The sequence below is a fragment of the Clinocottus analis genome, unplaced genomic scaffold (assembly GCF_023055335.1).
Source record: "Clinocottus analis isolate CAN_PGR_092001 unplaced genomic scaffold, fCliAna1.0.p SCAF_16, whole genome shotgun sequence".
NCBI lineage: Eukaryota > Metazoa > Chordata > Actinopteri > Perciformes > Cottidae > Clinocottus > Clinocottus analis.
The window spans coordinates 13,192,576-13,220,112 of record NW_027175887.1 but is presented as its reverse complement, the minus strand read 5'-3'; the positions used below and the strand labels follow the sequence as shown (position 1 = coordinate 13,220,112).

General features: G+C 44.3%; 3 protein-coding genes and 1 long non-coding RNA gene across 5 annotated transcripts; 1 reads left to right on the top strand and 3 right to left on the bottom strand.

The window, feature by feature from the left end:
* Nucleotides 1-565: 565 nt before the first annotated feature.
* recql5 (RecQ helicase-like 5) lies at nucleotides 566-12,748 on the bottom strand. Its single transcript, XM_068578752.1, has 19 exons — nucleotides 12,599-12,748; nucleotides 12,290-12,411; nucleotides 11,664-12,185; nucleotides 11,022-11,118; nucleotides 10,811-10,922; nucleotides 10,562-10,724; nucleotides 10,374-10,468; nucleotides 5,761-5,979; nucleotides 5,576-5,678; nucleotides 4,517-4,553; nucleotides 4,378-4,436; nucleotides 3,975-4,045; nucleotides 3,780-3,870; nucleotides 3,537-3,701; nucleotides 2,797-3,428; nucleotides 2,673-2,718; nucleotides 2,364-2,576; nucleotides 2,201-2,273; nucleotides 566-2,114 (listed from the first exon to the last, which is right to left on the bottom strand). Exons 1-19 carry the CDS (start codon nucleotides 12,696-12,698, stop codon nucleotides 1,990-1,992), a joined length of 3,045 nt encoding a protein of 1,014 aa, XP_068434853.1. The 5' UTR covers nucleotides 12,699-12,748; the 3' UTR covers nucleotides 566-1,989.
* Nucleotides 6,795-10,336, top strand: LOC137786701 (uncharacterized). The gene is made up of 4 exons (XR_011077593.1): nucleotides 6,795-6,846; nucleotides 6,972-7,228; nucleotides 8,777-8,895; nucleotides 8,988-10,336. It is a non-coding gene; the product is annotated as an uncharacterized lncRNA (long non-coding RNA).
* A 968-nt stretch (nucleotides 12,749-13,716) lies between the features above and the next one.
* Nucleotides 13,717-19,189, bottom strand: si:ch211-120g10.1 (butyrophilin subfamily 3 member A3). Its single transcript, XM_068577841.1, has 10 exons — nucleotides 19,025-19,189; nucleotides 17,411-17,493; nucleotides 16,919-17,017; nucleotides 16,232-16,333; nucleotides 15,989-16,123; nucleotides 15,675-15,812; nucleotides 15,529-15,580; nucleotides 15,414-15,440; nucleotides 14,723-14,749; nucleotides 13,717-14,636 (listed from the first exon to the last, which is right to left on the bottom strand). Exons 2-10 carry the CDS (start codon nucleotides 17,468-17,470, stop codon nucleotides 14,077-14,079), a joined length of 1,200 nt encoding a protein of 399 aa, XP_068433942.1. The 5' UTR covers nucleotides 17,471-17,493; nucleotides 19,025-19,189; the 3' UTR covers nucleotides 13,717-14,076.
* Nucleotides 19,190-20,570: 1,381 nt separating this feature from the next.
* On the bottom strand, nucleotides 20,571-26,994 carry si:ch73-364h19.1 (uncharacterized). Of its 2 annotated transcripts, none has more exons than XM_068579069.1 (5): nucleotides 26,607-26,994; nucleotides 25,998-26,107; nucleotides 23,719-23,811; nucleotides 23,383-23,556; nucleotides 20,571-21,987 (listed from the first exon to the last, which is right to left on the bottom strand). In XM_068579069.1, exons 1-5 carry the CDS (start codon nucleotides 26,755-26,757, stop codon nucleotides 21,817-21,819), a joined length of 699 nt encoding a protein of 232 aa, XP_068435170.1. In that variant the 5' UTR covers nucleotides 26,758-26,994; the 3' UTR covers nucleotides 20,571-21,816. The 2 variants fall into 2 exon arrangements, with proteins under 2 accessions (XP_068435170.1, XP_068435171.1); XM_068579070.1 differs by having other exon boundaries at nucleotides 23,383-23,553.
* Nucleotides 26,995-27,537: the final 543 nt, after the last annotated feature.

Below are 27,537 nucleotides of genomic sequence, written 5' to 3'. Positions count from 1 at the left end.
GTAACCCTTTGAGGCGAACGCCTTGAGAGGCGAACAGCTGCGCACCTGCTTCCGGAGCCGCCTGTCGAGATGAAGCGAACCACGTGACCACGTTCACACCTGCAGACCTGAAACGACACGGTCCTCCTCCCGGCTCCCGTTAGAGAGCCGCGGCGGCTTCTCCTCTGTGTTTGACGTGCAGCGAGGTGCAGACGCGCATCGGCTGAGCGCTGCTGCTGCGTTCACGTGCTGTCGGAAACGCTGGCTTTATTGTGGGCACTTCGACTCTTTACTTCAAATGCGTCTCTTACAGGACAGTTCATCTCCAAATTAAAAAAAATCACCATGAGCATAATGCCACAGAGTCCCATTATATTAAAGAGAAGGCGGACGATCTCGACTGAACAGTATTTCAGGTAAAAGGAAATATATGTATTGCTGATTATTTTTATTTTTTTGGGGGACGGAGGGGGGTTTGTCCTTTGAATGAAACACTACTGCCATGTAGTCATCTTTTACTATTTGCAACCTTTCCTTTTCAAATTCTAGATGCGAAAATCCTTTAATGAGCCGTAAATCACAAGGGGCATTTGAAGGCACCACCATTGGAGGTGACGTCAGCGTCTATTTGACAGCGACCCCAGCACGGACGTCTCCTCCCTGGTCCCCCTGCAGCCCCTCTGGGCTCCAGTTGAAGACATTTGTGTTCATGAATACAACACAGTCGTGCGGCTCTCACACTGCGGGTAGTCTTATTCAGCATGGATTATTTATTGTAAACATTTAGGGGCAAAGAGTACTTAGACTCTGGCTGTTCAGACCACACAGCCAGGCCTCTGTGTCCACCAGTGCTCCCAGTACACTTTGTGTTACCTCTGGACTGTGGAGACAGAGGCTGTGGCCTCGCACAGCTCCAACAAGCACTATGACTAGGGAACATTTCCCTCATGAGAATTTGTGTCGCAAAAATAAAATAAAAAAACAATCTGCTAAATTATCCTTTCGTCAAGAAACATACATGAAAATAAAATGTTCCTAGCTCATCTTTAACATAAAAAAAACACACACACTAACTGGACAGTTTCACATCATACAGTATCTGTAGATTTACTTTGGTCTTTGTTTTGCAGTCCAGCAGCCAAAGACAAAATTAGTAGCAGCAGTAAAAAAAAAAATCCATCAAGCTCCTATAACAGAATCGTCTGTTTAATGTTAAATAAGTGTTCTTGTATGTTTCAGTCCCATTAATTCAAATTATGTGTTCTTCACATGACGGTCGGCCGTCTCCTCAACGTTTCCTCTGTGGAGCAACACGGCAGTTGGTCCGTCCGTCTTTGGCCTTGACAGAAATATCTCCACAAACATTTGAGAGCTCGCCTTGTCATTTGGTTCATATTAGATGATCCGCAACAGATGAACCGTGTTTATGACCTCCTGACCTTTCATCTCGCACCAACTCTGCTAGCATCCAGCTCTGTTAGCATCCAGCTCTGCTAGCATCCAGCTCTGCTAGCATCCAGCTCTGCTAGCATCCAGCTCTGCTAGCATCCAGCTCTGCTGGCATCCAGCTCTGCTCGCGTGGCTCGAGCCCAAGAGGCCCGTGGTTCCCATTTTTCAGCTCCGCACGCAAATCAACTTCCACAGACTTGAAACAGGTTTTTACTAAAGATTTAAGTGCGGATTGAGTTAAAGAACAAAGAGTGCAGAAAAACATACTGTCGTGAACCAAAAAAAAAGAATGAAAACTACACAATTTTCGGTTAATAGCTGAAACATACGGACAACACTTACTTCCTTAGTATGCATACAGGTTTGCCTTGGAGATGCTCTCTCCAGCTGTCGCTGCCCACAAGTTATTGCTTCATTATTAACATAAAAAGTTGCTGCAGCAGCAATGAACCTGGAAAAAGCAGAACTCTCAGAGCAAATCAAGCATAAACCTGGTCGGCAGGCGTCTGTGGTAACGCTTAGGCACTTTGACCCTAGAAAAGACTACGTTTCCACTTCCCATCATTGCTTGTTCCGTGTGCTGTCACAGCTGTGCGATCTTTTAAGGTGCTTCCAGTCGGCCTCGCTCTCGCAGCGCTCCACTCCGCTGAAGAACTTCTTGATGAGCGCTTTGGCTTCAGCTTTAACTGGAAACAGAGACCGGCGTTAGAGAGGAGTCCACCGCATGCAGCAGAGCGCAGGATGCACATCACATCATTCATCCCCTGCTTACCTGGACCTTTCCCCCGACTCCTCCCCTCCGCGAGAACGTGCGATAAGTAGCGGGCGAAGGACTTGAACAACTCCTGCGGCGCAAGAAAACAAGACCTGAGATTTCATCGCACTTGGCTTTCTCTTATCCCCGCAAACAGAAAAGTGATATTTGCCTCCCTCACCTTGTTGGCGAACTTTCCCTTCGTGTAAAAGGGGTCCAGGTAGCGGACCACGATATCAGCGGCTTCCTTCAGCGTCACGGGCTTTTGGAGCTCGCTGACGGGCAGCAGGGGCCTCTCCTGCACGTCGGGGTTGAAGGTTACTTTTCTGTCTGCGGGCCGGCTGCGCTTCACCGGAGGAGACGACCTTCTGTCCGCTTTCATGTCGTCTGTCAACTGGACACACACACACACACACAAAAACACACATGAGTACCATCAGTACCTGAGAGGGCGACCCATGACAGGATAGGCTAGGAAACGGTTACCTACCCGTTCTGTGAGAGGTGGTTTAGCTTCTTTCGTTGGTTTGTTTCGTCTGTGTGAGCGGTAAAAAAAATGTTAAGACACTTTTCCATCAACTTTTTCTTGAAATAGTACATTTCAGGCATCTTACTCTGCAGTGGACTTGATATCCTCTTCAGATTTATCTGGAAGCCGCTCCAGCTCCAACGTCTCCATGTTACGCGTTTCCTCTTCTTCGCCCTCGTCCTCATCGTCAAGAACTATCACTTCAATTTTACTTCCCTCTCGGCTCAGGTCCTGAGTCTCCACAGGATCCATCTCCATGTCTTCCACGGAGACGGGCGAGTGTCGCTCGTCGCTTTCTCCAGCAACCGCCGCCGCCGCGCTATGAGATGACGCTACGTCGAGTTCACTTCCCGTCTCCGCCTCCTCGGGGCTTTTCTTTGCCATTTCTTTCTTTGCAAAATACTGGGAAATGTTGTGGTAGCTCTTTGCCGCCTCCGCTAGCTTCTGCTGCTTCTTGCTGACGGGTCGGCCGGCCTTCGTCGGGCTGTTCGTGGAGGCGGCGATGGCGTTTGCTCGGGCTCTGACGGACGACGTTACCGCCGAAGACGCACCCGCGCTCGTCTCTCCGGAGCCTCCGGAGCTCCCGTTGTAAAACCTGCCGCTCTGCGTCAACTCGTCGGACAAAGTGTTCAACGTGGAGGTCTTCAGCAGCTCCTTAGCCGTCAGGAAGGGGTCGGATGATCCTCTCTGGCCTGCTCCTACTCTCTTACGCTTCAGCTGGAGGGGTAGTGTAAAAAAAGAACCAAAAGTTCATATCTGACATCTTTGCAGCCATAAGAATCCACAATAACTGCTGGGTGAAGTGTGAGGTAAAGTGAAACTCACAGAGTAGACCTCAGATGCAGATGTGAACCCCTGCAGCTCCTCCGAAACGGAGCAGGAAGAAGACGAGGCGGTTTCCTCTTTGAGTTTGGACTCATTTTCACTGCTGCTGTCAGTCTTGACACCGTCTCTCTTTTCTCCAGGTGCTGCTTTCTTCAACTCCGAGACCTTTAAAAGAACATATGCCGTTATACCTTCCATATAGCTACGGAGGATGCTTTGACAGGCAGAGCGGTGAGCAGCTACCTTCTTCAGGACCGCGGCTTTGTACAAGTTGGAGGACTTGGTGCTCTTGAAGACCTCGTGTTCAATATCGACTCCTAGAGACCGGGTGTCACTGCAGAGACATGAAAGTCAACGTAGAGAGACTCTGGGGAATGAAAGGTTTGAAAGTTCACAACGTTTATGAACGATGTTTGAGGCGTGTGTCTGCAGACTTACCTGAATGAGTATTCTGCCCCCTGGTGGCCATAGAGCGCTTCCTGCAGGAGGCATAGGCAGTGCTCTCGGGCCTGAAATAGAATATTAGGTTCATCAAATTCAAACTAAAACTGTCAAAAAGGAACCGAGCTACTGATGTTTATAATATATCCATATTTATGTTTTTTTTTTAAAAATCTAGTTAAAAGACACATTTGACAGAAAAGTTTGAAGGATGGAAACTTTCTGCAATACATCCGTCACTGTCCCGTTCTTTTCTTTTTGCACATCAGCGGTGTTAATATTGCTCAGCGAACACGTCGGCTCTGCCGCTCGTCTTCACGCCACATGACACACTGACTTCATGCCGACGCGCTAACGAGCGCTGCTGCTATGAGGAATGCGTTTCGCGGCGTTTCAGTACCTTCACGGTGAGTCTGGGGATCTTCTGGCTGCCGGCCTCTCGGAGTGGGCAGTCAGCGTCTACGCAGTGAGACACACCGGTTACATGAGCCTGCCGGCCAGCCTGGATACACCGGCACTGTTACTGTGTGTATATTTACCTGGGGGAACAAAGTCGCTCCTCTGACCCTCTGTTGTCTGAAGAAACACGAGCAGAGACAGAAGTTCATTCTCAGATATTCACTAAAACAAAGCAACTCTCCTCCTTCCATTCGAGTCAATGCAATCTTTTCTGATATCAAATACATAAGCACAAAAATGCCCCACAATTTGTCAAATAAGTAAATAAATGAATGTATTTTTTGACACGGTGTTAGCTTGAAACACTTTCAAGAGAGAACAGCAGCGGATTCCAATAAAATATTTATATTTAGCACTCAATCAAGAACTAATATGAATCTTAGTTTCCTAAAAAAAAAATATTGCAAAGTCTTTTGACGCTAGATATTTATAAAAATATGTATAATATAATACATTAATAATATATATTAAATTATTATTATTATTATTATTAATGTGTTATAATTATTTCTCGTTTGTGTTTGTTAGGTGTGTTATTTCTGTATTATATAAAGAAATTAAACATTAAATAAGGATATTCCATTGACTATTTTTCATTCCCTTTACAAACTAATCTCAGTATGATGATCTAAACAGAGTGTAGTTTGGCTTCAGGCTTCTACAACGCTCATATGGGATTAGTATTAAATTACCAAAATATGTTCTGTGGGTTGAATAGAACATAAACCGCTTATCTCAATTACATGAAGGGGTTTAACGTTTGAATAATCGGGGTGACGATGCCTCCTTCACATAAAAACACCTTCTAATTCCATATTTGTTGTTTTCTTCTACTATTTTACAACGGTGACATTCCTGCTTTTATTGAAGTTGTTTTGTAAACTGGACGAGCTCCACTTTGACCTGCTGACAAATAGTTTTACTTCAATTTTGTGCCAAATTCCACGAAAACATGTGGGAGCGATTTACCACAATCCTGACTTTCAGTGGGCTCAACAGCCGCTGCCTTCCGGCTGCCAACAGCTGGCCGACAGACGCACAAAGACACACAACAAACACAGCGTGGAGCTGTTTTTCTAGCTATATGAAATATAGCTTTCTAAAAACGTGTTTGTGCGTTAATCGCCATGATTCACCACCTTCCGTATGCTCATCTGCTGCCTGAAGAGGTTCGAAAACTGCTTTTTCCTCATTGAGCTGCCGCCGTCTTCTTCGCCACTACTGGCGCCCTCTTCGTCAAACCTGCAACGCGTGACGTCAGTGTCAATCTCAAGGTTCACCGCTACTTTACGCTAGAAAAGCAAATCCACTGAGCTTGTCCTGCCTTTCAAAGCCGTAGCCCTTCCTCCCGCCTTCGTAAAGGCCTCGCTGGAAGCCGAACGGGCCGGCGGCCTCTTGGCTGTGCGCGCCGGTCGTGGTGCTGAGGGCCGACGCCCGCTCCAGCTGGGCGCGCACGGCTTTGGGGTTTCGGCAGAAGTCGCAGGACCGGGCGCAGTTCGGCGTCTGGTCCCCAAAGAACTTGGAGATGGTGGCATGGCGACAACTGGTGGAAAGATGGGAGACACTTGTTGAAACTTAACATATGCAAAGAGACGAGTGATACCTCCCCTCGTTCAGTGTCATCAGATTCTTTATCAGATCAAACGTTGACGGGTTCGTGAAAACTTCTTAATTTGTTGCACTGTTTCTCTAAAGTAGTTGCCCCTTAGGGCAACTGAAGGCCCTGAATCCATCCACACCGGCTGAAGTTGGTTACACATCTGAGTCTGCCTTTACAAGGTCGAGCCGGAGGATGTTTTGGAGCTCACAGCAAACATCTCCCGGTTATTCGCCGAGCATCTAGTGCATAATTGATCTATTAGCTTTTATGTAACCGTCACACATTACTGTGATCAATATTTCTGTTCTTCTACGAGTCAAACGGGCTCCGTCGTGCCATGAAATTAAAAAAAATACCACTGTCTAACAATAACAGAGCTAAGCTCTCGTATTGACTTCAGTGCTGAGAAGAAGAACACATTCAAGAAATCGTGATATAAATAAATACATTTCAGAGTCTTTTGGACACAATACGGTTATTATTAGTAGGGGAAAAGTTTGTTGTTGTTGTTTTTTTAGAAAAGGGCCTCATACTTCTGTGTCAAATCAGGTGTTATGTAACAGCCAATATTCACACCCACACACAGACACGCACACACACTGAGTGGAAACAGCCATCCACATACTAACTAGCAGGCTGGAAACAGGAACGCTGCTTCCACAGCTATGAAAGAGAGCGGAGCAGCTCCACTAAAGGAGGTGGAGAGGTGGAGAGGTGGAGGTGGAGCGGCAAACAAAGAGTCTGAAGCAACAGTCACTCCCAGGGAGGACTGCCGAAGAGAAAACAGCCTCTCGGGAAGAGAGAAATAAAGTAAGCTGCACAGCAGTTCACTACTTTGCTCGCAGACACCGAGAATAACAAGCCCGCAGGACCAAAGAGGAGAAACATTTTTGTTTCACATGTGTCATCTCACTTCTTCTTCACTCCACATGCAGAGTCTCATCAGTTCCTGAGGAATTCCTCCTCCGCACCGTAATCTCAACCCGACCAATTATCTCCGTCTGCTCAGGACGTACCGAACGTTTCGACAACAAACGAACACGCTGACGAGTACAACGCTCAGCAGGTAACTCCTTCAGAGGAGACATGTCACCTTCATCACGGTCTCCTCCTCATCAACTGGTTTGCTCACTTCTGTAAGTCAGTCCGAGCTGCGCCGGGCGTGTGAACACGACGACGGAGACGTTCACAGGTAAGTGTTCTTCAATGTGAGAGTTTGTGTCTGAGCGGAGCACCCGAGGAAAAGTCCATGTTGAGAAGAATGTGAAGAATGTGTTCAGAAATGCAGACTTGTGAGGCGCAAACATACATCGGGCATTTCAAACTGTAAGGCTAAAAGTGGGGAAAAGTCTGTTTGATAATTAGAAGAGAAAAGTCAGATTGAAAGGCAAAGTTTAATATATTTTTGTCTACAGATTCAAATTGTTTCAAGAGGGAATTTATTATTCAAAACTGGACGCAAACAGGATCTATAATGAACAACCACAAAGTGTTGACTGTGCAGAAATGTCCTTTATCGGTGAGGGCCGCCTAAAAACACCAGCAAACTATTTACATAACGCTCTAAAGAGATAATAGCCTCTGGTTAGATATCTGCATGTTCCTAAATCTCAAAACCATCTGTTCTAAAATTAGCACAAAGAGGATGCTGTCACCGCATAAAATGACATGAAAACAGTATAACAGTATAAAATCAACATTCCCGTCATGAATGTGATAAGTTTGTGTTCATGCTTTATAGAGGCATTGCTTCAGCTTGCCTAAGTTTGTCAAAAAGTAACAAGACCTGCCTACCAGCAAGCTCAGAAATATGTATTATGACGTGAATATACACATGTGTTTAATCAGTACACAACCTGAAGCGTAACAACTGCAATCCAGCGTTGTACTGTGGGTTTTGTGAGGGGCGTTGTTACCTTCAGACAGAGACAGACTTCCCTTGTTTACAGTCTTTGTGCTAATTTAAGCTAGCATGCTGCAGGCTCCAAGTAGATATATAGCTACATAACGCACAGTGGTACGACTCTTCTCATCTGATTCTCGACAAGAACTAATGAAGCGTATGTCAACACTCAACAGTGTCCTAAATTCCTCCACACAGTGTTTGTATTATTTAGTCTTTGTTGGTATTATGTTTTTGTAATACAATACCAAAGCAAAGACATGCAAAACCAGTAAAGAGCCGAGCCCACAGGCCGTCACACCCAGAGGCCTTTCATTTACTTTACACCACAATAACACAGGCATGTAAATCACGTATCGCTTGACGCTTGGAACGCCACACAACACATCAAACACATTTCACACAATGAAACAGGCCGAGAGAGAGAGACGAATCCTTCCTTTGTTATGTCGTTTGACAGAGAGCCTGACGGGGGTTAACCTGTTCGTTATTGTGAACACCTTAAACCCCCACCCAGCTGTTGTCACTACACTGGTACACTTAAAAACTATGCTCGACATCAGTGCACTACCCGTAAAACGCCTCCCACTTTCTCTTAAAAAGAGGAACCTACAGATTGAGAAACCTTTAAGCATAATTTCTCCGTGATGGCAGATAAAAAGCTGAAAGTGTTGTGCATGTGTCAACACACCAGCAACGTGGTCTCACCCATTCGGGCGGTACGTAATGAGCAACAGGAGCCACATCCTGAAGACTGAAGGCAGGCAAACAAATGAGACACTGTGTAAACCAAATTCAAGTGTGACCTTTACGCTGTAAATGCTTCCGCCTCGTTAGGATGGATGCCAGAGAGGAGACGCTGAGCATCCTGGGGAACATATGGGTCAAGCTGCAGGGTCTTCCCAATGCCGGCCCTGTGGAGCTGGGGGCTTTCTTTGTCATCTTAACCTTCATCTGTGAGTCTCCGCTCTCTATTGCTAAACCATTCCTGTGTTTTTGTTTTAAAGGGCGAGCCGCTCATGATGCCGTTGTTATCTCTCTCCTGCAGCGGTGGTCCTGCTCATGACGGTGCTGACCTGTATGAGCTGCTGCTGCTGCTGCTGCTGCTGCTGCGGTCGCAAGGCAAAGATGAAGCGATTGACCATTTAGGCAAAACAGGACGCGGTGCAAATGGTCTTCAAATAAACACAAATGACCTTTTTTTACTGCGGCTGGAGTCGTGTATACTCAACAGACATTCGAGAGCTTTCAGAGGTACTAGCGGAGGAGCCCAACCCTCGAACAACAAAACACCTGACAAACACACTGAAGGACGTCCTGGCTGGCTGCCAAACACAGCCGCTGAGGCTCCCAGGGTTTCAGGGGAATCTACTTTCTTCGGAGCATCTCTGCGCTAAACAGAGCAACAACAACTCTTCTGTCTCGAGGAAGCCCAGTGGCTTCAATAATGCAGGCTAATACACGGAATATGAGCTATAACAATGTATTGGGTGATTTATACAGTGAGATACGAATGAGTGAGACTAAATGTTTTATTAATGTGTCATACTTATGGAACGAGAACTGGCAGTCAGAGTCACACCTAACCTGGTTCGTTCGGTTTAAACAAATCAGAGTTTGCCCGGTTAGTACAGTTAATATGGGCTGATGTTAAAGCTGTCAATCAAACCCAGGTCCGCTTCAAAGTGGACCCTGGTGCGGTTTGTTTGTGGTGTGAAAGCAGAGGAACTTTTATGAAAGCACGTACGTGATTCTAGCGTGAATTTAAAAGCTAAACTACTAATAAATCCATCTGCTAATGGTGAAATCTGTCCTTTCAATTGATCTGTTTAGGGCCATGTATATCACCAGTGAAAGCAAATCTTTTGGTAAAAACAGTACCACGTATGCAGATTAATATGACCCACCTCTGTGTACTTTGTCAGTTCTTTAAGACCATCAAAGTGTGTTTAGAACGCTGCATCTTAGTGATAAACGCCAAAGCGGTCCAATCAATGAGTTACTCGTCTGTCTGAATAATGTCTTATCTACTCCTCTCGATCAGAACTGAAATACAAAAATTAATAGTTTTTTACCCCTCTAATTCCAGACAAATGAACCGAACTACAGGTGTGAAAGCCCCTTTAGAGTTTGAGCTGGTTTTTCTAAGGGAGACACTGTCTTCAGTGTTCCTCGACACTCTTCACAACAAAGCTGAAAACACAGATCAAGTCTGCCCTCTGCTGTACACGAGCTGAAATGGACTGGCTGCATTTTAAAAAGCACAGCATGCATCTAACAACAGTTATGTTTCAATGTATAAAACTGCATGTTATATTATGAGTGATTGACGGGTGGAGACATTACGTGATCATGTGATGCTTTGACTACACTTTTGAACGCATTAAACAAAAAGGTGACGGGCGTGCACGTGTGCACTGAATGCTTTACTTACGCTTCTTGAGCACAGAACGACACCATGGCATCAAAGTCCTTGATGGCCGCTTTGTTGCCGGCTTCGTTGGTCTCCATTTTAGAGCCACGTTTTTCCTGCAGACAAGTTTACAAAATGATCACAAAAAACCCAGAGTTTGATATGAGCTGGTTACATTTTGAGCACCTTGTTGTCATGCTTATGCTGACCTGTTTGCGGGCAACCTCCTTGCGGATGAGGAAGTTCATCTGCTCCTTATCTCTCGGGGAGTAGTATGTGCGACAGCAGGACGGCAGTCCGTCTCTGCCCGCTCGCCCAGACTCTTGGTAGTAACTCGCCAGGGACTTGGCGAGGTTCCAGTGAGCTACAAACCTGTGGGGTTAACGAAAACATCAGTGCATGCAAACTTAAATTCTGGAGCCAAAACAAAATATTATATCGAAGCCTTATAGCCTCACCTAACATTGGCCTTGTCGACTCCCATACCAAAGCTGATGGTGGCGACAATAACCAGGACCTCCCCCTGCATCCACTCGTTCTGGACCTCTGTGCGATCTCCTGTTCTCAGACCTACAGGACGAAAATAAAGAAGAAGAAAAATTGAGCTTTTCTAGACAAAATATTTGTGATTTGTAATTCTACAACCTCATGGAGGAAAAACAGTCTAACCTGCATGATACGGTTTGGACAAGACTCCAAGCTTGGTCAGCTGGTGAGCCACTGTTTCACAGCTTTCCCTGGTCCGACAGTACACAATCCCACAACCCTGTTCATACATATTACACACAGTAGGTTAAAGAAACCAAGGTTCTTATTGTCATGTTCAAGTGGAAATGATCAGCTAATTTTGGGGTCATCACAGCCTACAGGACAGGTACTGATGTGGATATTTGACAGTTTAGAACAATACATCGGTACACATAACATAAACAAACAAACATTCAACACAGATCCTTTAAGCTTGGTTCTTTTGGTTCTTCCTGTGAGGTCTGTGAGCCTCGGCACATTTTAAGGCATTGCTCAAATTTGCGAACTTCAAAAGGAACTTTTCTAGAACCCAGAGAGAAATGGCTAACCACCACTATTATATTCAGATGTTCAAGTTTCTATTCTTTCAAATTAGTTGTTCTCTGCCTACTGCTCCAACAGGATTTCAGATCAGTCGTCTCAGTTATTTTACTGTAACCAATCAAACTTTTGAGGCAGCAGATTCAAAAAAATAAACAGTGTTGTAAATAGCATTTTTTTTTAAATCTATGTAAATTCATTCATAAAAAAAAAAGGAGAAACTCCTACACAAACAATCCCAACCTGTTGATATGAGCCGCTGTCCAGCGCCAGTGCCTCCTGAATGAAGGCGTAGAGGTGGGCGTAAGGGTTTGGCAGCAGCTCCCTGAAGATCACATCATAGTGCAAGTTTTTGCGGAAGACAGGCGTAACAAAAGACTGTGGCGAGTTCAGCCTCAGGGACCGAGAAATGTCCTCTTGTACATTCTTGGTCGCCGTTGCCGTCAGGGCCAAACAGGGAACCCCCGGCAAGCGTCCACGCAGAGCTCCCAGTTTGAGGTAGTCTGGCCGAAAGTCGTGTCCCCACTGGGAGACACAGTGAGCCTCGTCCACAGCCAGGTAAGACAACAGGCCGCGGGAGACCAAGCCGGTCAGGCATGGCTGGAACGAGGGTGAGGCCACCATCTCGGGAGTAATATAGAGTAGCTTCAGCTTGGGGCTGCTGCTGCCTAAATCTGCCAGGATCAGATGGCGCTCGCCCGCTGCCAGCTTGGAGTTGATGGAGCAGGCAGGGATGTTCAGACTCTTCAGGTGGTCCACTTGGTCCTGTGCAGAGACGCACACACACACACACACACACAGTAAGGGATTAACACAGAACTGAGATCATACATTGCATTGTAGGAGCCCAACAACAGACGAAGACTGACCTGAATGAGAGCAATTAGTGGGGATATAACCAGAGTAATGCCCTGAGCCATGACAGCAGGCAGCTGGTAACAGAGGGACTTCCCTGCTCCAGTCGGCATGCACACAAACACATCCACGTCACCTGCGGGGAGACAACACCAGTCACTCTCTGTGACAGAAGACGACATTCAAATTGAGCCTCATCTCGAGCTAACGCTAAGTATGAACACAAATTGTCAGTTATGTTGCTGTTGCTGCGAGCTAGTTTTAGCTAACGGCGGCTAATTAGCACAAAGATAAACTAGCTTAACGCATATGTGTTCGCTTACCTTTAACGACGGCTTTAACGACATCTTCTTGTACTTTAGAGCGAAAGTTGTCAAACCCAAAGTGGGTTTTTAAAGCTTGTTTTATAGCTGTTGTTGCCATCGTTCATCGCTCTTTAAAGAACTCATGTAAACATGTAAACCGTCGCTGCTGTCGTCGCACACCGATGACATCATTACAGTCGCGGAAAGTCTTCGACAGAAAATAAAGTTGTTTTGAAATTCTGTACTTAGTGATTCCAGATTATTTATTCATACAAACATTTTATTTTTTTTATTTTTTTTATTTGTATACATGTTATTTTGGTTTCTGGAAGTAGTGGCCTCAAAAAGGTTCTTGCCAGCATAAGCACAACATTATTAAATTAAATATGATATATTCAAACTTGCAACAATTATAACATGCAATTATTGAACGCACATTTCAATTTATTTAGCACACAAACTATTAACGTTGTAGCTCCGGGGCCTCAGACCAGTGTGGTTGATGGTCCAGTCTTGACTTGTGTTACATAGTGATCTCATGAAGTTAAAATCTTCTCAAATTGCTTTCCATGTAAAACCTTTTTCTCACTATTTTACAGTGACACACAGTGTATGTGTCTCAACTTTTAATTGCAACTGAATGATTATTAAACTGAAATGTTTTAGACATCTTGTAAACCAGTTAATACTATTTACTCTTTTTCCTCAATATTAGCTTAACATGTTTGGAAACATCAAGAAGTTTAAGAGTTTATTCTTGGATGAGCCACTGGTGGAAACACAAGAGTCCAAAAGATCACTGGGTCAACTGGTGCGGTTTATATTCTACTCTGCTCCTCCATGTCGCCTCTTTACGTGTGCTTAAAATATTTAGTGGTGTAAAATAACCACAACAGAGATAGAAGAGAAATGGAGAATAGAGAGAAACAAGAGAAGATGGTGAGATCTGATATCTGACGCCACAAGTTTATTTACCCAAGATAATGCCAGGTTGTGGCTGTGGCTGTGGATGTTGAGACCAAACACAACTCAGCTTTCAAGGTTCCCCTTTCTTTTATTTTTGTCTTTTGTTCCTGTTTTTGTGACATATACAATGTAATCATTATGTCTATTATACTAATAAACAGACCAAAGAGTAAGACCTGGATTTGGTTTATTTATCATTCACAGACAGAAATGCATTCTTACTCCTGGGTTAATATTGCACAATAGATTACATTAATAGTAGAGATTCCTTTTCAAAAATACATACAATATGTGTGAGCAAAGAGGAGCGCTGTAACTCTATAGTGAGGAAGTGGTTGCGACAATCACATTAAAGCAGCAGCAGCAGCAGCAGCATAGAGAGGGGGCACATAGTGGAGCTATCCAATAGCACAATGATGGACTTTTACATCAGGATCTCTGATTTCTCCCATTGATTATCACATAGCCATAGTGTTGTACTTTAATATAATATCTACTGGCGTGTGAAGGAAGAGGTGACAGGAGAAGACTCAACCCCAGATGCAGGGCGTCGGGCAGATACATTGGCTCCTAGCCGCCGGGGACTTGATCACCAGATCCTTGATGATCTCCACTGTCCCGAACAAGGGGAACAGCTTCTCATCGAAGCTCTCATTGTAGGTGTAAATATGGAAGTGCTTGTCCACGTCATAGAAGGACAGCTGGCCGCGGTCGTAGTCTACGTAGACGCCCACCTTGCGGGGGATGAGGCCGGGCGGCAGGGCGGTGTATGGCACCGTCAGGGCCTTCAGCTCGGTGCCCCTCTCCAGCCGCAGGCTCAGGTAACCGTTATCTGTGTTCAGGGACTTGAAGCCTTTCCTCAGGGCCGACTCTTTGGCCACGCCCAGCCTCCAGTCCCGCTCGCCCACCTCCACCTCCCAGTAGTGGCGGCCGGAGGCGAAGCCCTCCATCCCGACAGCGCACCACCAGCCGTCGAAGCGTTGGTGGTAGTTGGGGATGTCCTTCCTCTCAAAGCCACAGCGCATCCTCTTCTCGTCGGTGGAGATGAGCAGGTCGGGGTTGGCTGTGTCCAGGTCCAGAGTCACCTCCACTAGAGAGAGAAGTGACAAGGATTACATCAGCAGACAGGTTCTCCAGAGATCATACTCTACATATATGTTGAAATGAATGCTGTACCTGCTGCATCTGAGATCCAGTCCCACACTGTAAAAAACAAACAAACAGGGCTTTAGTCATAAGAGATGTTTGTTTAACAGTGTAAATGTAACAGATAATTATTTTATTTTCAGTAGATACAGGCTGTCAAACCAGTATGAAAGGAAAACAAAGTGGTTATTATGATGAGGAAAATGCGAAAGTAAAGAAGAGGTTTTCTGTCCGGACATTTCCATTTTTTTTTACTACAAATAAAAGGTGATACCCCCAAACTATTTATTACTATTTGCACAGATAAAATAATAATAATAATAAAGTCATAAAGCAAGCTCTGCAGCTCAAACAGCATCCAACATGTCCATAAAGTCCATATAATCTCTAAATTATTTGTGGTTTTCTCTTTTTCTTAAAAAATAAATAAATACACTTCACATATAACCTTAATAAGCTAAATGCCTTCTATTTGGGTTATAATATGTCATTTTTCTGTGCGTAGCAGATATATACGAGCGTTGTTTTGTATCATATGATCTCTTATTTGCAGACTGAGCTGTCATTTTCTTTGGTCTGCCTGTTCGGTGCAAAACTACAATGAAATAGATTTCTAGCAATATACTCGACAACACCGAGCAGTCAGAGTGTAACGTGAAAGCAGTACAGCCGTCGTCTGTAATGGTTCTAAGTGCATGCTGATATAGAGAATATCACTCACCTGGTTGAGGAATGTACGATATGGCACCTGGATGGAGAAAGTAACAACTCATCAGGAAGTGAAAGTCTTCAGATTTATAACAAAATTCAACTTGATTCAGTTTTGATTTACAAACCAATCGTCTGCGTCTTCTGCTTCCACGTGAGCCACTGCTGCGGTATGGTGTCCTGCAAGAACGCACCGAAGGAGTTCTGTGTCACCACTCGCACAATTAACACAACCGGGGAAGCAGACTCTGTGAATTGCGACGTGGACTACTACCTTATCGGGACGCTGCACCAATAAAGTCCAAAACACCAGCTCCATGGCGCTCAGCAGATTGGGCGCGCGGCCCCAGCGCCAAGCTGACTGCAGGTCCTCCAGAACCTTTGCCACAGGCTCCCCGGGCCACACACTTTGCTGCAGGGGAACGATAATAATACGCTTTATTTATTTATGGAGCAGCTCAAAGGGCTTCACAAGAGCAACAAATCAATAACAGAGATATTTACAACGTTGGGAACGAGAAGCAAAAACAATAAAATAATAAAATCCCCAAAGATAGAGATAGAAAATAGGATAATCGAACGGATCACCTCAGGCTGAGCTCTCAGGTCCTTAATCCAGTTGAGGATCACGGTTTGGGCCTCCAGCAGGTCCTGCTCATTGATCATATCGGGCTGTTTGACCTCTTCCACCTCTGGCCAGCCGTCCGTCTGCATGGGCCTCTTCTGCACACAGAATCACCCAAACCGTGACTGATAAAACCTCCACACACCTTCAGTAAGTATTGTCCCGTTCTCTCCCTCTGGAGATGGATCATTCTCTCAGGTAAGGACCTTGCTCTCCAACATGGAGGCCCACTGGAGGGTGAAGGCCCTGCAGAGGGAGCTGGGCCAGGTGTCATCAAGGTTCCAGATGTGCTCCAGGACTGCGGACCTCTGCAGAGACGGAGGGACAAGTCTGTGGTCACTGTTGGACAGGTGAGGCTGAGATGCACTTCCTCCTCACGTGTAAGACACTTAGTGAAATGAGGAACATTTATTTAAACAAATTTAACTCTGTAATCGCACATTTCAAAGAGTTTAATGACCTGTCAAAATAAAAAAAATACTTCTAGGAGAATGACACAACGCATATATCTAATTCAGTATATATATTTCTTTTTTTTTTTTACAGTTCTCTTTTACCGCTTATTATATACATATTATTTGTTTAGATTATTTTACTGTGTCTCTTGGGGTTCACTTTACCCTGTTTGCTGCTGTAATCCTGAAATTTCCCCACTGCGGGACTAATACAGTAATATCTAATCTAATCTAATATCTCGCTGCCAAATATCAACATGCTCCAACCTGATGGACAGTGAATGAACACACACACACACACAAGTGTAATTGTAATTTGAGATAGATATATATATATACATATACACAGACACACACACACTCTCTCTCTCTCTCTCTTTCTCTTTCTCTTTTCCCAAGCCAGACAAACTATTTATAGTTTCCTGAGGGATTTGTTACCTGGCATACTCGGCTTAGATCTCTAGCCAGATCCACAACGAACAGCTGATCCGCATCCAGAGGCTCCCTCTTGTCAATCGTTGCTCTCTTGTGTGATTCCTGCAGGAAGATTAAAAATTAAAGGATTGTTTTATGAGAAAGGAGTTTGGAAAGGGAGCAGTTCTCAGCACAGTAATGAGGACATTTGGAGGACATTAGCGCTGCTTTAGCCCCAGAGAGTAATGAAGTCAGAGTAGGGAGGGGTGATCAGCCTGATCTAAATGCACATGGTGGCTCTGTTCCTGTCAGCAGAAAATAAAAGACACCGCTCCCTTCCAGACTCTCACAGACGCTCTCTTGTTGAATTAAGCTGCGCAGTCACGTGGGAACAAAAACAGTTGTCATGTCAACTGTCTGCATCAGTATCAAGGTGACCCAAAACAACAGGTTTGCACATTAAACACACAATGTTTTTTTGTTTTTTTTTTAAGAGTGCACCAGAGCGTGTCTTACCTTTATCTTGGCCGTAAAGTTTTTGGCCGGCTCCACCATGAAGTGAAAACACTGCATCATCTTGGCTGGCTGCAGTGAGAGTCCTGCAGAATAAACACAAATGTGTGTTAGTTTAGAAATGATTTACCATCAAAAACACTTTGACACACGACAATGCACATTACAAGGTTATAGCTCAGATTAACAGTGGTGGATGGAACTCAGTACTTTTTACAATTTGACATACTTTTACCTCTATTTATTTAATGATATTTATTATTCTTCTACTTCACTTCATTTGTTTAAAACCTACATTTAGGTTTTAAACCTATATTTAGCACATGATGCGTTTCATAAGATACTGTATCCTGTCTACCAAGTAAAACTGGCTGCACGTTGATGAAGTACAACATTAAGATACTCTTCCATTAATTGTAACAAAAACAAATAATATAATGTTCCATAATAATTAACACTTTGAATGTAGCCGTTCTGCATAATGAGTACTTTTGATACTAACAAACCATTTCATTTGTTTTTTTTCTCAGAGATTTAAGAAAGATGTAAACATAGTGAATGTTTCCATCAAAAACACCAGTATGCCATAAACCATTAAACACGTGAAGGAAGTTCTCTCGTGATCACAGCATCTTATCTAAAGAGAGGAATGCCAGGTCGTCGGCTCCAGCAGCTGCTACTAAACATGTTAAGTTAATAAAGTCAAATATTAGTCTGTCATGTCCTCGTATCGGAGGCCGGAACACATCAATGAATCATCGAGCACTAGGAGCAGGCGCTCTGAAACGTGACAGGCCCTGCACACTTCCCCAGCTGCCAGTGGGAGACTGTCCTTGTGAGTCTCGCTCTTTTCTGTCCTCCTGTCTCACTTTCTCGCCATCATTAACTGAGAAATGCACCAGCTCCTTCTGTGTCTGGCTGGCACCGAAGCTGCTGGGATGACCAGTTCAAACTGGTTTGCATGCCGACCCAGACTGAGGACGATGTGGGTGAATTCACTGGCATAAAGAAACAGTTGCTCTTACATGTTCATCCACAGCTGGTTAGTTTATGAATTAAGTTATGGAGGTGTATTATTAAAGGAATGAATGTGTGCAGCACATGAAGCTCCACAAAGGTGCAGCACTCATGTAGTACATACAGTACCCGTATGTGCTGCAATACAATGTATGCAGTCGTTGCAAGTAATAGTAAGCTGAAATATTGAACTCGATTCAAAAAATATATAAATAAGTGAAATATATTTGGACTAGCAGAGACTGAAGTCAAGCTACAGGCTGATTGAAATGGAAATGCTCCTTCAGAAAGGATTATCAATGTCGTGGGAAAACATGACGCTGCAGTTTCTGCAGCGCGAGAGCGACAGTTCGAGGCCAGCTGATGCTGCGCATGAGGTAAACACACCTGCCGCGTGACTTTGCGGCAAATCTATATCATCGCTGCAGTTACACTCCCCGTGCACGCGGATCAGATACTTATCTGCAGCTGTGCAAGCTACAGAGCGACATCATTCATACATTCATGCTGCTAATGTCATGTAACGCAACTGCAGTGCGGACGTGCACAACAACACAAATAGCACACGGTCGATACCGCGCGCGTGAGGCACGAGCCTACCTTTCTCCTCAGAAGTTTAGCAAAGCAGGTTGTCTTCCTGTCTTCCCTTGAACGCGAGCAGCCGTCTGTGTCTGGAGGAGGGCGCGTGCGGACTGTGTGCTGCAGTGTCTGACCTTGTTTACATGCCAGACTGGCATTCGGCTGCTCGGGCAGCTTCGGGTTTCTCCGTCAGTGACGAACGAGGTTCTCCGGCGGACAAAGCGCGCCGCCATGTTTCTGAGGTGAACGTTGATGACGCTGCTACTGACGTAGGTTTGCGGTTAGATAAAACGTGTTTTTTTTCGCGGTTATATGTCATATTATTACTATTGCCTACTTATTTTTTAATCTTGAGGTACTCCATTGCATTTTAGTCAACATGGTCCAATAAATAGTATGACCGGCCTAACAGCTTAAAAAGGTGTTAAAATGAGTTTAATCTGTCAGATACAATATTAAAATGCTTCTTACATGTTCATTCATAAGTAACAATATTACTGTAATAAAGTATTATAACATTCTGCACCATACATACTAACTACTTTAGCTTTTAATACCTTTAGTACATTTAGTTGATAATATTTCAAAGTAATAATTTCAATGCAGGACTTTAGCTTGTAGAATATAACACTGTTTTATTTCTACTTTAATTGCGTAATTGATAAGAATACTACCAATAATTGCTGGGAGAATTGATGGTATTTTAAATGCAAACCTGATACATGTTCACGATGCTGTGCACTTAGATTACTGTCCCGCTCTGACCTAATGACCATAGACTAGATATCATAAATATCAATACCGATTAAGATTGAAACAATCAGAAGTCTTGAGATTTTGAGTCAAAATAAAGAATCATTTGACCAGAGTTTTTTTTTTAAAGACACAATTTATAGGCTACTTTGAGACTCTTGTCTAATTAGTGTGACTTTAGAGTTTCACAAACAGAGGTCGCTTTGTCTTTTTCAGCTTAAGGGAATGACTGGTGACACTATTCTGACCTCGACTGAGTTTCACTGAAATGCCTGTTAACATTAAACACGGTCATATGATCCAATGTTGATATAAATATATATTGACGTCAGAACATACTGACCACAACCGGCCTTTCTGGATTTACTGAGAACAAAATACACATTCTTGATTTTTTACAGGGTTCAACTCTCAAACGTTTCTTTTATTTCCTGATCCTTTCTATTAATGAGACATATTTCTGATAATATGCACTTTCATTATTGAATTACTGCAGTTTGTTTTTGAATCTTATTAGCAGCTTGTGAGCTGAAGGAAAATGTGAAAAAAAAAAAAAAACATTCACGGAGCTTCAATTAAAATCCGGGTGAATCAAGGAGCAGGCAATTCTCTGCAGATTAATTTAGGAATAATGAAAGCAAAGTAAAAGTTTCCTTTCCGTCACGCCGAGCACATAGTCATGAAAATATAACTGCACTGGCGAAGGACAGCCTCACTGTGTTTGGCTCTGCAGCCGTTTGTAATTATAGATATTTATATTCTTATTAAATATTCATAATGTGCGATTGCTGTGTAAGAATAGTCTGGCATCAACTAACAAAAAAAAGAAAGGATTTATTACATTTGCTTTCAGAAATAATAACGTGGAGTCACTTTTTTTTCTTCAATAAATACAACATGATAATGTGCAGGACAAACATTTGGCGTGTGTGCATGTAGCAAAAACATACGCTGTGATAAAGAAAAACTAGGCAGGCGTCAATAAGGAACTAAAGATGCACTGATGCTGATATCAGTCCGATACTCAAATAGCTTGTTCTCTGGCACCATCTGGTATTAAACAGCATCGTTATAATTAATACCAATTCAGTACATGTATGTATTTGTTGGTTACATTCTGCTTCAAGTTAGGAAAACAATGTTTAACTAAAGCCTAATGTTGCCTTACATTTACAAGCCACTTCTTCCACACAGTGAGACATACAAGGTGTTCATCAAACGCTGGCATCAGATCCGTACTCGGTATCGAATGACACCCGAAGCCAAAGTGTTGGTGTCGGGATTGAAAAAGCCGGATCGGTGCTTCCCCTACAAGGAACTTGTTGTTGTTTTCATTTGGTAACCTCCTCTTCCCTCTGCTGCTCCAAGCCTTCTGGAGAACAGGACAAATCAATATGTCTATGAGCTATAAATAAGAGAGAAATCATCAAGAGTCCCATCTGCCTTAAAAGAACAACGAAAAAAAAGTTGTGAAAAAACCCGAACCCATCTGTCTTATTATAAGTTCATGAAGGCACTCTCATCAGCAGCTTTTCTTCCCTCTCACAGGCTGCACCAGGGGCTTCGTGGCAGTGTGGCTCGGCCTCGGCAGGGCACAGAAACAAATAGGTGTCTGACCACATTACAAACCTGACAATGAGTCTCTGGCTCAGGAACAGCACAATACAAGAGAAGACAGGGGTTCGCTGACAGTAAAATCAACTAAGTAAATAATGGTTCTCATTTAGTGTGTTGTAGTCCACGACTTTCTTCTTCAAGGTGTACCAGCCACCTCAGAAATCATCAATGTCCAGTGATTCTCAGCATGACAGTGTGAAAGTGTTTTCAACATTCAAATGTGCCGAGCCAAAGCTGCCCTCTCCCGAAGCTCCTCTTTGGTTGCTCCTTCGTCCTCCGTCTCTCAACATAAAACGCTTGTCTTATAGTCTTGAGGTATCTGAATCAGCTCGTGTGAAGGATCCAGTCTTGAACAAGTCTTGTGTTGTTGTTTTTTGGTAACTTCCTCTAAAGCTTTCACATGTCTTTCACATTCATCACTGGGAAGCTGGCGCAGTAATCAGTCACACAAGTAGAACATTGCTGTTGGCGTCACAGTTGATAGGAGGCGGCGGCGTGTCGGGCCTCGAGCTGGTGTAGATACTGTGAGGAGGGGAGGCGTCCAGACCGGATGAGAGGATGTTGTACGGCAGATCCACAGAGTGGCGGATGCTCTCTTCATATGTTGGAGGAGGCTGTCGGAAATGAGTAAGAACAATATGAATTTTAGAGAAAGAGTTTGAAAGTACACCACTTTGTTTGGTACACCTGAGCGGGGAAGCAGGACATCAATGATGTTCAAACACAGTGAAAGTTGAATATTAAGCCATGGTATCTGTACTGTGCTAGAGGACACTGTCCTTGCTACTTATCCATTTGAGACTATTACTGTGATTTACAGACAAAGACAGAATGAACTTAACATAATCTACACAAGCCAGAAACAGTGTAACCACTAAAGGTGATAACTGCAAAATTATCCAGGGGAGACAGACAATGTTTTTCCTGCAGGATGAAAGTGTTAGAAAACACCCTGAGGTCTGATATCCATCCTTGAAAATAAGTGGATCATGTTGATATTTACTCTCCCGATTAATCTCCACGTCAGTCGCCTGGAACTTTTTTTGTGTGCAGTGCATTATCTTTCTGATCACATCTGGCTGATTCCCTTTAACCGACTGGGTCTTCTTATCTTTTAATTGCTTGGGGACCCTCAGGCAACAGGAGCAACCCCACAACCCTGCCCTCTGTGTGACACACAAACACACACACACACACACATCAGGCTGATAATTTTTACTACCATGTCCGCAGGACAGACAGGGACCGATATTAAAGGGCTATCAGTTCAACTTTAGTTAGGGGGAGGGATACTTTTCAGTGACTGGTGATGGGCTGTCTGGAAAGTACCGTGTGTGTGCCTTCTTTGTTTGCGTATCTGTGCATGTGTGTGTGTGTTTGTGTGTGTGTTTGTGTGTGTGTGTGTGTGTGTTTGTGTGTGAAAGATGGGCAGCCATGCTAAGGATTGTTTAATTAAGGAAAAAAAGGAAAGGTCAAAGTAGAAAAAAAAGCAGAAGACAGGAGCACAGAGCTGCATTCTCGTGCACTGTTTGCACTCGGGATGCAGGCTTTAATTGTGTTTGATGTGCATCGTACTCATTACCTTGTTTGCTCAAGCGTTGCCGGAGTCAAAAGCTCAGCGAAAGATCAACTCGGTAAAACCTTGAAACGCGGCCGGCAGCACAATTCGGCAGCGAGCTTGAGATGAGCCGATAGTGAATCCTGTTTACTGCACTCTGAATGCCTTCTAATCTATGAACAAGCTCTTGTTACAATATTGTATGACAGCGTGGTCATAATAGAAAGAGCCTGCTTCTCATTATCTTCGTTCATTGTGAGGCTGCACGCGAGGGGCCTCCATAATAAAATCAGTTTATATGAGATTTAGCGTTCCTCAAAACTGTAATAGGAGTTCAAAAATCGTCCCTGTTCCCAGGCTTAACAACAGCACCTGAACAGACTTCATTGTCAACTCATTTGGGACTGTATCAAGCGCCGGGACACAGTCCCGATTGCCTAATTTAGCTGACCTCGGTCACAATGGGTCCATTGAGGCCGAAGCGGTCCGCGATCATCATGTGGATCTGCCTCTGGCGGTCCTTCTTTCGGACGCTCTCGTAGGAGGGGAGCCTCGGCAGGGGGGCCTCCATTGAGGGCAGGCTGTAGCTGGAGGGCAGGCCCACGTAGAACAGCTGACCCGCCTGCTGAGACACACACACACACAGGCCCAAACACAAGAGGGACACTCATGACGGACGGGAAACAGAAGCTCTCAAGTACCACTTTAAAGCCCCAGTTTGTCCCCAGTGATGTTGACAGTGAACACAGGAGGGACGAGGGATGCTTCGAGCGGCTGGCTCGCTCACCTGAGTGTTGTTGTCGCCCTGGATCTGAGTCGGCTCCAGACAGGGAGATCCCACCAGTGTCTGCCTGCTGCTGTAGTACTGAGGAAGGGCATCCTGTAAAACAAGCAGTCACAACTGGAACAAGTGTGTCTCAGAAAGCAAAGCATTAAGAGTTGTCCTGCTGCAATTAGTCAAAAAAAAACCCCACTGCTTTCAGCATGTTCATGCCAAATTTAATCACTGTAGACACTGCCTGGTTTAGCGACGTCATAAATTATCTAATCAATACGAAGACCACCCTCCCATTTCCGTGCCTCCTCCCAGTCCCACCCATTCTAAAACGAGACTTGTCAGGGTCTCACTGTATGAAGTGCAACCCTGAAGAAGAAAAAAGACGGCAAGGAGAAACTCTGTAATTGCCTGGAGTCTAAATGAGTCTCTTTTGTGTGCAGAACAAAGTGATGTCCCACTGTGGCATCGGGGTCCCTCGGCAACAAACCACACCGTGTGGTCTTTTCAGCGCGTCTCTCTTCCCCTTGTAACTGCAGCAGGTACCTCCTAACGAGCACACTCCAATGCACATTATGGCCTCGTATGTCATTCGGGCCGGCATTACAACAAAAGTCAATTTGTCGCCTGAGTTGGATTTAAATCCAGCGTGAGGATGAGAGGCGGTGGGACCGCTTTTAATAGTATCACGGAGGAGCTTTCCTCTGACTAAGAAGCAACACAAGTCTAAAAAGTAGTATTGAAACATCAAATTCATCATTTTCCCAGGCCAGTCAATATAAACAATGACATCACTCACACTTAGAGTGACACAAACTAACGACCTTTGCCATAATCCTCCCCTCGTTTCAGAGAGGGAGTGGACCCCAAAAAAAAAGTGATGTCAAAGGTCACTTTCCCCTCACTGGTTTGTACTTTTAAGAAGCAAAAAAAAAAAGTCCTCAAGGAAGAGAAAAAAAAGGAGACTTGTCCTTTTGTCTCCTGCCATTTATTCAGCCAGTGTGAAAAAGCACAACCGTGTAAAATCAGTGTTGGAGTCGGGGGAGGACCCCAGCGGCATGTGTGCCTTTTCCACCGCCGCAACCTAAAGGAGATCCATTGTCCCCCTTGTGTCCCCAACACCCACAGTGGGGTCGGCCCACTATTCATGCTGCAAACTGAAGCAGGGAAAGGTATGTGACGATGAAGTTGAAGACATGAAATGTCCCACAGGGGCACAATGAAAGTGTTTGTGTGTGTGTGGTTGTGTGTGTGTGTGTGTGTGTCTCATTGTCAGAACGACGAACATTCACTTTATGTCTCCTTTTAATAAAAACAACACAAAGCCTTTTTCAGTTTCAGGATATGATTGACTCTTGAGTGTATTCATTATCCCACAGCAAATGATATTAACTCTAAACAAAGACTCTGCCTGTCAAGTGTATTTTGAACTGACCGTAAGTTAAGGCTGCTTTTTATCAGCTACGTTGTGTACATGTAACTAGGGCCACAGTGTACCAGTGAAACCAGTTAGTTCCTCAATTGGGACAACACGACTACTCTGTTAAAATCCACAACTGGGCAGAGCTTCCTGTCGGTTGAAGAGGGAGGCATGAGGGGCGTCTCTGCAGCCCAAAGATAACACGCAAACTTCCCCCCCGGGACTCTCGGAGGTGAGAAACAAGTCAGAAAGAGGAAGCAGAGAGAATGGGCCTCCGAGGAAAAGTTACCTCAGTGTTTACGTTTCCCTTTCACCTCACACTGAGCCATGCCTCCACGGTTTCATTCAGACACTTCCTTCTCTTTAGATTGAGAGATTTGGGATGTTTGAGGTGTCAAAAAATAGATTTGCAATGACATTGAATGCCGCAAACTCCCTTAAAAACCTTCAGAGATTAGGTTGTTTCACATCACCTGCTATGCCGACGTGAGCAACTAAATCTGATTTGCAGTGATTTGATTACGCTGGTGCTGGAGTAGTGTCGATATGCGGGTAAGTGCTAATTCTGTCCGATTCCATTAGAGTTACTGTGGCAGATATTTCTGGAGGGCCGCTAACTCAACTGAGGCAAATCCACCGCCTGACAATGATCATATCAGGTTTATTGTAGTGCTTTTCCCACAGCCATGCAAATTGAATCTGACACTTTGCATTGGTGCGACACTGAGTGTCTTTGAGTCTCTCTCTCTCTCTCTCTCTCTCTCTCTCTCTTTAGTGTGACCTCAAGATCAGAAACTGAGCAAACAAGCCAATTTAAAACAAAAATAAAAAATAAAAGAGCACTTTCCCCCGTTTTAGTAGTTTTTCTCACCATATCTGCATGTGGCCCCTGATAGGAGCGAGGTTTGCAGCACTGAAGATCCTTCCGATAAATGATGGACAGCAGCACCACAATAATCACAAAGAACACCAGAGAGGAAACTGTTTGAAAAGCAGGAGAGAAGGACGTGTTTGTTCATCACCGTTAAACAAATTAGACTTTGTTTTGTTGGTTTTCGGGCTGGGAAAACAACTTGTTAAAAGAACAGTTTTGTCCTTTTTATTAGCACTTCCAATCTGTGAATTTGGTTAAATGTTGCGACCTGAAACACTTTGAGTTTTGACTGATAGTCTGTCTCTGCTGTTTGAAAACTTAAAAGTATAATGTCACTTCTTTGGCTCGAGCTGTCTATAAAAAACGACAGCTGGAAAATAATAGACTAATAAATATGTAATTAATTATAGTACAGAGCCATATATGTATCAAATTAGCTGTTATCTACACAAGGAAATGATCCAGTAACCCTTATCACAATGCTGCAACATGGCGAGATGAAGTTCAAATATCCAGGAAGCACACAATTTAAAATCACTTTCCAGAGACAGATACATTGTCTCACAAAATATGCCCACTTCATAATATTTTTAAGACTTAACTTACAGGATGCAGCGACCACTGTGAGCTGATCCGAGGTCAGCTGTGAGGAGGGGATGGTCGGACTTGCAGTTGTGGACATTTCTTCTGTGTAAACTGTTAAAGTCCCATTGAGAAATCCTCCTGAACTCATCAGGCTCAACACGAAGGCTCTCATCTTCCCAGAGAAGGAACCGGAGAGCGGCTCTGCGAGCTCCTCTTCATCGTCTGCTCGGTCCCGGACAGCGCGTGTGACAGACTACATGCGCGAGAGGGGATGCAACTCTCCCCTCGGTAAACATGGCACAGCGTGCGTGAAGCGCGTGAAGCTCGTGAAGCGCGTGAAGGGCGCACCGACGCCCCTTCTCCCCACCGCGTGACGTCGCTCTGGCTCCGCGCGCGAGCGGCCACCAGATTTGATCACGACGGCTCCCGGAAAACACAGCAACGCATCACACGTCTCACGAGCCGATCACAAACAGTCAGAAGGATGTTTAGAAAGTAAAACAGCGGCTTCCTCTGCCTGCTTCTTGGCATCCAGACCAGATTAACACACCGGATGCCTGAGCTGGAGTCCAGTTCCCTTGGAGACGCCAGGGGTCCCGTCCCGAGATGATTTCTAAACAGACAAAGAGACTAAATGTGGTGTTACTATTCATGGAGGGGACACTTCTTTTCTCACTTGTATATATTATAATAATTGTGACAAATGATTGCGCAGGAGGCACTGATTTAAAAAAAAAAAATGATGACAGTGAAGAAAGAAAATACTGAAATAAAAAAAGAAGGATGAAGATCAACGTTATAAACCAATAACTTTAAATTAGGATACACAAATAGATTAAATATATTGGTCACTCATGTGACCAAGCTGGATTTATTAAGGATTATCTGGCCCACTTCATGCAGTCCGTGCTTTCAATGCAGATGAAATCCTTTTTCAGGGGGCATGAATCTC

Excerpts from the sequence above, each read along its gene's own strand:
- si:ch211-120g10.1 (XM_068577841.1), bottom strand. The coding sequence starts at position 17,470 with ATGATGCAGTGTTTTCACTTCATGGTGGAGCCGGCCAAAAACTTTACG. Across the intron at positions 16,124-16,231 it reads CCTCCATGTTGGAGAGCAAG|AAGAGGCCCATGCAGACGGA; the intron begins GTCCTTACCTGA and ends TTCTGTGTGCAG. Across the intron at positions 15,441-15,528 it reads GCAGAAGACGCAGACGATTG|GTGCCATATCGTACATTCCT; the intron begins GTTTGTAAATCA and ends TTCTCCATCCAG.
- recql5 (XM_068578752.1), bottom strand. The coding sequence starts at position 12,698 with ATGGCAACAACAGCTATAAAACAAGCTTTAAAAACCCACTTTGGGTTT. Across the intron at positions 2,577-2,672 it reads AACCACCTCTCACAGAACGG|TTGACAGACGACATGAAAGC; the intron begins GTAGGTAACCGT and ends GTGTGTGTCCAG. Across the intron at positions 2,115-2,200 it reads GAGTCGGGGGAAAGGTCCAG|TTAAAGCTGAAGCCAAAGCG; the intron begins GTAAGCAGGGGA and ends CTCTGTTTCCAG.
- si:ch73-364h19.1 (XM_068579069.1), bottom strand. The coding sequence starts at position 26,757 with ATGAGAGCCTTCGTGTTGAGCCTGATGAGTTCAGGAGGATTTCTCAAT. Across the intron at positions 23,557-23,718 it reads AGGGCGACAACAACACTCAG|CAGGCGGGTCAGCTGTTCTA; the intron begins GTGAGCGAGCCA and ends TGTGTGTCTCAG. Across the intron at positions 21,988-23,382 it reads ATGGACCCATTGTGACCGAG|CCTCCTCCAACATATGAAGA; the intron begins GTCAGCTAAATT and ends CATTTCCGACAG.